At 31.5% G+C, this 6,299-nt stretch overlaps 1 protein-coding gene across 1 annotated transcript in view; it reads right to left on the bottom strand.

Annotated features, from left to right (window-relative positions):
- Positions 1–2,616: 2,616 nt before the first annotated feature.
- The window catches only part of LOC129218102 (malonate--CoA ligase ACSF3, mitochondrial-like), a 33,790-nt gene continuing 30,107 nt past the window's right edge, over positions 2,617–6,299 (bottom strand). The window contains exon 6 of the mRNA XM_054852298.1: positions 2,617–4,482. Within this exon, the coding sequence (XP_054708273.1) occupies positions 4,106–4,482 (377 nt within the window). The 3' untranslated portion in view covers positions 2,617–4,105. The remainder of the gene's footprint in view (positions 4,483–6,299) is intronic.

Raw genomic sequence — 6,299 nt, 5'->3', positions numbered from 1 at the left:
AATGTAACACACACGCTACCTTAAGTCGGTTTATGTTATTCATTATTTAATTCTTAACTTGATTTTAGCTACTGGGCCAAATCAACTAAGAAAATGTGATTTAACACCCATCTTGGATTTAGATGAAACTTAGCATGAGTAAAAATGACAGCAACGTGCATAAAGTACAAATAAAGTATTAAAATAGAGTTAAAAACTCAGCAAACAGCTGTTTCAGGGCTGTCATATGCAAGCCCCTTCATCAGTGCAAAAAAGAACGAAAAGTCCACACAATGTAGACCGAACGATAAAATAACAAAAAATGGAGGGAAGTAAAGTTTCATTTATCGTTCATTTATCAGTTTTGTTATTTTATCGTTCGGTCTACATGGTGTGGACTTTTCGTTCTTCTGCTTTGCACTGATGAAGGGGCTTGCACATGACAACCCCGAAACAGCTGTTTGCTGAGTTTTTAACTCGATTTAACTACTTTATTTGTACTTTATGTACATTGCTGTCATTTTTACTCATTCCATAGTACAAAGTTTTAGACTGCTTTTTTACAAAGAATCTTAGCATGTTTGTTCCTCTTATGTATTTCAGAAAGCATGCAAAAGATTTTTTGCTGAATCTCAAACGGTTTTAAGTTTTTTAACTTATTAAAGTTTTTTTTGATGTCAAGGTTTTGCATGAGCAGATGTGAAAACTACAATTTGTTCTATCATATGAAACATATTATAGAAGGTTCATCGTTTACAAACTAGTGTTGATATAATTTTTACGAGCATAATTTAAACCTTAAATAACTTAACTGAAAAAGTTTCATAAAATAGTGAAAAATTTTTTAAACTAAATTTAGAGCCCCACGCCAAGTGGAATATCACTGAGTATAAAAAAAGATAACCAATTTCTTACTATAATTACCATTATTGCAATGAAATGTAGTTCTACAACATAGAATAAAATTGCTTGATTTTTCACTCCTTTGTAGCATTTTACTTCAAGAATAAAAATATGAAACATGTTTTCATTCTTAACACAATAAGTTTAAATCGCTAGTAATTAAAATAGATATTTTGCTCTTTAAGACATGAAAAATGAACATTAAGTTGGACAGCCAAGATTACCCACTAGCTTCTTATTTGGGAGTTATAGCAATGTGCTTTAATTCAACAAAAATATTGACACCATCATGCATTCTTATGAAAGCATTATGCTTGAGCATTATCCCATTCAACAATGTAGATGGCAAACAGGGATTGGCAAGCAGGGTGCGGAGCCCCCTTGTAAAATAAAATTTGTCCCAAGAAAATCCAAAATGCTGTAAAAACAATGCCAAGCATTTAAATTATTTATGAACCCTTGACTTCAAATGTCATCTATAGTGATGCCATTGCCTTTGATAGTTTAATGATGATTAAAATTTTGAGGGAGCATTTTAGAACTGAAGTACAGTACAATCTTGATATCTTGAATTTCAGAAAAGAAAAATAGAGTTTGAGTTTTCAAGGTTTTGAAAAAATTATGCTAGTAACTCTCACAATAGCACACACATACAATATCCTCATATATATATATATATATATATATATATATATATAATAGCCAATTCACTGATCAAGTAATGCTACTGACGTCACGAACAACGAAACTCGCGCCATGGCATGATAATTTGATAATATTTTTTGGTAATGTTTGATATACATGAAATGCTTTATTTTGACCAGGCTGAAGTGGATCCGGTAACTTAACTGTTCTACTTGTAAGACTCGTTTTAGAAGAATGAAGAAACAAAAAAGTGGTCAACAATGAACAAGTTTAGGGTGAATCCACTAGAGTTACAGTTAAAATTTCAATTATCAAAATGTCATCAAACAGGCAATTGCTTTGTTCAAATGTAGAAGCAATTTTCTCCCATCATACCTTGACGGGGGGGGGGGGGAGATTCAGTGCCGGAGTTATCCTCAAAAAGAAGAGCTGATGAGCAAATCATCAAGGCTTGCAAGTAAAAAGACAGTTATTAATCACATACACGCACGTCCGGACGCCGTTCAAACTTTGCGGAGATAGTGGAATAATCGAACATAAATGCAGTTGCAGTTACACATATCCAAAAAATTATAATTAAACACATATGAAATACATGAAATTAAGCATAAGGATATTTTTAGCAGCCATGAGAGATTATTATAGTCATTTAACTTTGTTCATACTTCCTTTAACTGCTAATTACCATAATATCTTGTATGAAGTGAATCTTTTTATTTTCAACCACAATGGAACACTTATTCTTGCTTTAAGAAAGGTGAGAATGCTGTTCCTATATTTATCTATTTGCAGGTGTAACATTGAATAAATTTTTCTGTATACAATGAGACATTTTGATGCAATTTATTCCACACGAATTTATGTGCCCACTATTTTCAATGTGATCAGCATTTTCTTCAGAAGATAATATTTTGTTGCTTTATAAGAGTATATAAAATTATCTGCTTTGTATTCACATTCAATGTTCTTGTTGCAGCTCATTTTGATATTCTTTGCTTGACCTACATTAATATCCTTAAAATAATATATATAGTAATGATCTCAACTACTGAAAACCAGTTAAATAAGGGTCAAACATTTTTCCAAAAATATAAAATTTATTTTTTTATTAGAAATATTTTATCACAGAATTATAAATAGCTTAAAGAAATTAAATTTGGGAATTTTCTGAAAGCTTTGACAATGAGTAGATATTACATTTATTAAGTTTATCACTGTATAGTAAAACATTTTAAAAACATTGTGTAATGCAAACTTTTAACTAAATAGTATAGTATGTAAAATTAACAACTGAATCGTGGGGAAAAAAGCGCTGGTCGGCACACTACTCTTTCTAGGCACTATACCTGAACTCACCTTATGTATATATTTTTTCATATTGAGCTGACGAACATGAAAAGTACAAAAAACTTCAACTTTGAAAAAAGGAATGAAGCAACAGTTTCTCAAGACTGTTTTGACTGTGCACCTGTTCTCTCAATTCTATGTGGATGCAACTCTTTCCAGGGTTTTGGGTTTTGTGAGTCAGTTTCACCCATCTTGAATGAACATGCCTGAACATGTAAGGTATAACTTTAATGAATATAAGCAATTATGGGTTTAATAGCAACTTAGTAAAACAGCACTTTTAATGACTATTGCATAGTGACAATCAGTCACAATAATTAACATGTTAACTGCTGATCTTGTCTCTGAGAGGTGATGCTAATCCGCTCCTACTCTTCAATTGGTTCAGTATATTTGGTGTGCCAACTGGTATTTGCTTGGAGCCAATTCCGCATCAGCAAATGTGTTAGAACAACTAATGCTGCACTCCAACCATTTTGGCTTTTTTCTTTCTATTTTGAAAGGCACTTATACCTAAGAATGCAGTTTTCTTTTTAATAATTAGGAAATATATAGTTATATAGAATAAACATAGTATATAAATATGAATTGTACACTCATTATAACTAGAATATTATTATTAACATTTCATTGCAATTAATATCTCAGAATGAACAATATTTAAGAAAGGTCATTTTCTTAAATTTTTTTCTCTGAAGGACAAATTGAAAATCTGTTTGTTGTCTTGTTACCGCTACATCACCCAGCCTTCATATAGTTCATTGTGAAAACAAACTACTTTGAATAAAGTAGGAATTTTTAAAATGACCAAATTATTCAGAGAAAAAAGGTTATACTTCGTATACTTAAATGTAACCTAATCAGAATTCAACAGGTTTGTAACATTTTCAAAGGGTATCTTCATTGTAACACCAAAATAATTACATCAACAGTGGTAAATTGAAATGATGATACTTTGAAAAAAATTGGAAGAGCAAAAAAGTGCAAACTTCCTGAAAATAAAACATGTAACTTATGAATAAAATTTCATAAAATGCACTTCAGATGACTTCCTTCTGAAATGTGTAGATATCTTTTTAAAACTTTTTTCTCTGGCAACCCTCATAATTGTAACTATATCCTTTCATTGTCAGAATCTAAACACTAAAATAGTCAGAAATTCAGTGCATTCATTAGTTTTAAATCAAGAACATAAAAGTTCAAGAATTGTGCAAATTATTCAGAAATAAAATTAGAGTGATTGATTACTTTCCATAAGGTTTGCCCGTAGCTGTTTTTTGTTTACTTTACCCATTATATTCCTTGGTATCTCTTTCATATATTTGGTAATAGTTGGCACAGCATATGCTGGTAAATGCTTTTTACAAAATTCTTTTAAATCATCACTAGGTATTTCTTTTCCATCTTTGGAAGCAATAACTGCTGTAACTCTTTCACCCCACACATCATCTGGTACTCCAAGCACAGTGCATTCCGCAACATTAGGGTGCATTAGAAGACAAGATTCTACTTGCAAACCACTTATTTTATAGCCTCCACTTTTGATTATATCAACTGATGTTCTACCTAGAATTTTGAAATATCCATTCTCATAACATGCAGTATCCCCTGAAATGAAAGGAAAAGAAAATCACATGTATTATATCTTATATAATTGCACAAAGCACATTAATAAGAAAAGATAACCATAAGATTGTTAACATTTAAACAATTTATGCACATTTTACATATTATACAGTCTGAGTAAAAACTAAAGCCAGTAAACTTTTTTGAGAAATTGGAAACATCTTAAACTTTGGATCAATAAATCATTTGAGTGAATTATTTACCTCAAATACAAGTAAAAAACACAAAATAATTCATTTGCAAGAATTTCATTATCAGAAAATACTACGGATCAATATTTGAACCTGTGTAAAGTCTTAAAGGCCAACATAGAAAAAAGCATATAAAGACAAAAATACAAACATTTATGAGCTTGTACAAGAACCATTTCTTTGAATTACTTCAAATCTTCTTATTTTTATGGATAAAATAATTTTTGAGAAAGTTTGGGTTCTGTTTTATACCTTTCATCTTCGATAGTAGATTTCAGCTCTACTGAGGAAGTAAAATATCTCCCATTTGCATCAACTCTTCTTGCTAATTCATCCCATAAGCTTTCGATTGAGTTGAGATCTGGAGATTTAACTGGCCATCTCATAGCTTCGATATAGTTGATTTGGAACCAATTTTTTGAATTGTTACTTGAAGGACAGGTGCATTGTCTTGATGATATTTCCAATTATCTCTGGCAATAAATTCGGCATTTGGTAAAAAATGACTGTAAACAATGCAACTGAGCCCACACCTTTGTAAACAAAGCACCCCCAAGTCATGAAAAAAAGTCTCCATCTAATTGGCGCTTGGAGAATATTTCTTTTAATTTTCGTAAATCATACCAATAGTACTTCCATCCATCTGGCCTATCCTCTTAACATTTAAACAATTTATGCACATTTTACATATTATACAGTCTGAGTAAAAACTAAAGCCAGTAAACTTTTTTGAGAAATTGGAAACATCTTAAACTTTGGATCAATAAATCATTTGAGTGAATTATTTTTGTCAGAAAAATTATTTGTATCCATTTTTTATCCCAGGCCATGATTTCCTGGCTAAAGCCCAAATGCTCTATCTTCTGCTGCGTTCTTTTGTTGCGTAAATTGTGTTATATATTGTTTTTGACAAATAATACCTGGTTGATTACTTTTCCGGGATGTAAGTTTACAAGCTCTTCTTCTATCGAGCGAGGACATTTTTTTACCATAATTGTGTTTCAATTTTGAAAAATGTTGACTTCAGTCTTTGATGTTCCAATTTTTTTCGCAATAGCATGCCTACTCATCCTCATTGCAGAAAGAGCTTCAATATGGCCTCTTTCATGAACAGTTCACTTTTTACATTGTAATAACTTTAAAAAAGAGAGCCAAAACATAGAAGAAATTAATGAGAAAGCTACAAGTTGAAGGGTTTCCACAGTATTGTTAACTACCGCAATTTTTATTCCAGTATATGTAGGGGAAAAGGGGCACATGTGAACATGGTATGTTTTACTAGGATAACGTCAAGCAAAAAATCTTTGAAAATTCTCAAGGAATGGCAGTACCAGTCCTACTTCTTGACCAAACTTTTAGAGCAAGGAGCCAGTTTATGTTCCTGTGGACACAGTCGTAACCTTAAACTAGACCACTTGGACTATAACTGTCCCAAGGCTGTTGACCCACCGCACACAAAGTTGTTGACCTCTAAACTTGGCCATTTTGAAAAAAATCATCGACTTTGAGACCATTTAACTACTAAAGCAAAGAGAAACCAATGCCATTTTATGTTTTTCTTAATACTATACTGTGATGAATCATATACTTATTTCCGAGGGTTACTCA

Source organism: Uloborus diversus, chromosome 3 (assembly GCF_026930045.1).
Source record: "Uloborus diversus isolate 005 chromosome 3, Udiv.v.3.1, whole genome shotgun sequence".
In the NCBI taxonomy this organism is placed as follows: Eukaryota; Metazoa; Arthropoda; class Arachnida; order Araneae; family Uloboridae; genus Uloborus; species Uloborus diversus.
Note: the sequence above shows the minus strand (reverse complement) of the source record. Positions and strands in the feature narration are given on the sequence as shown.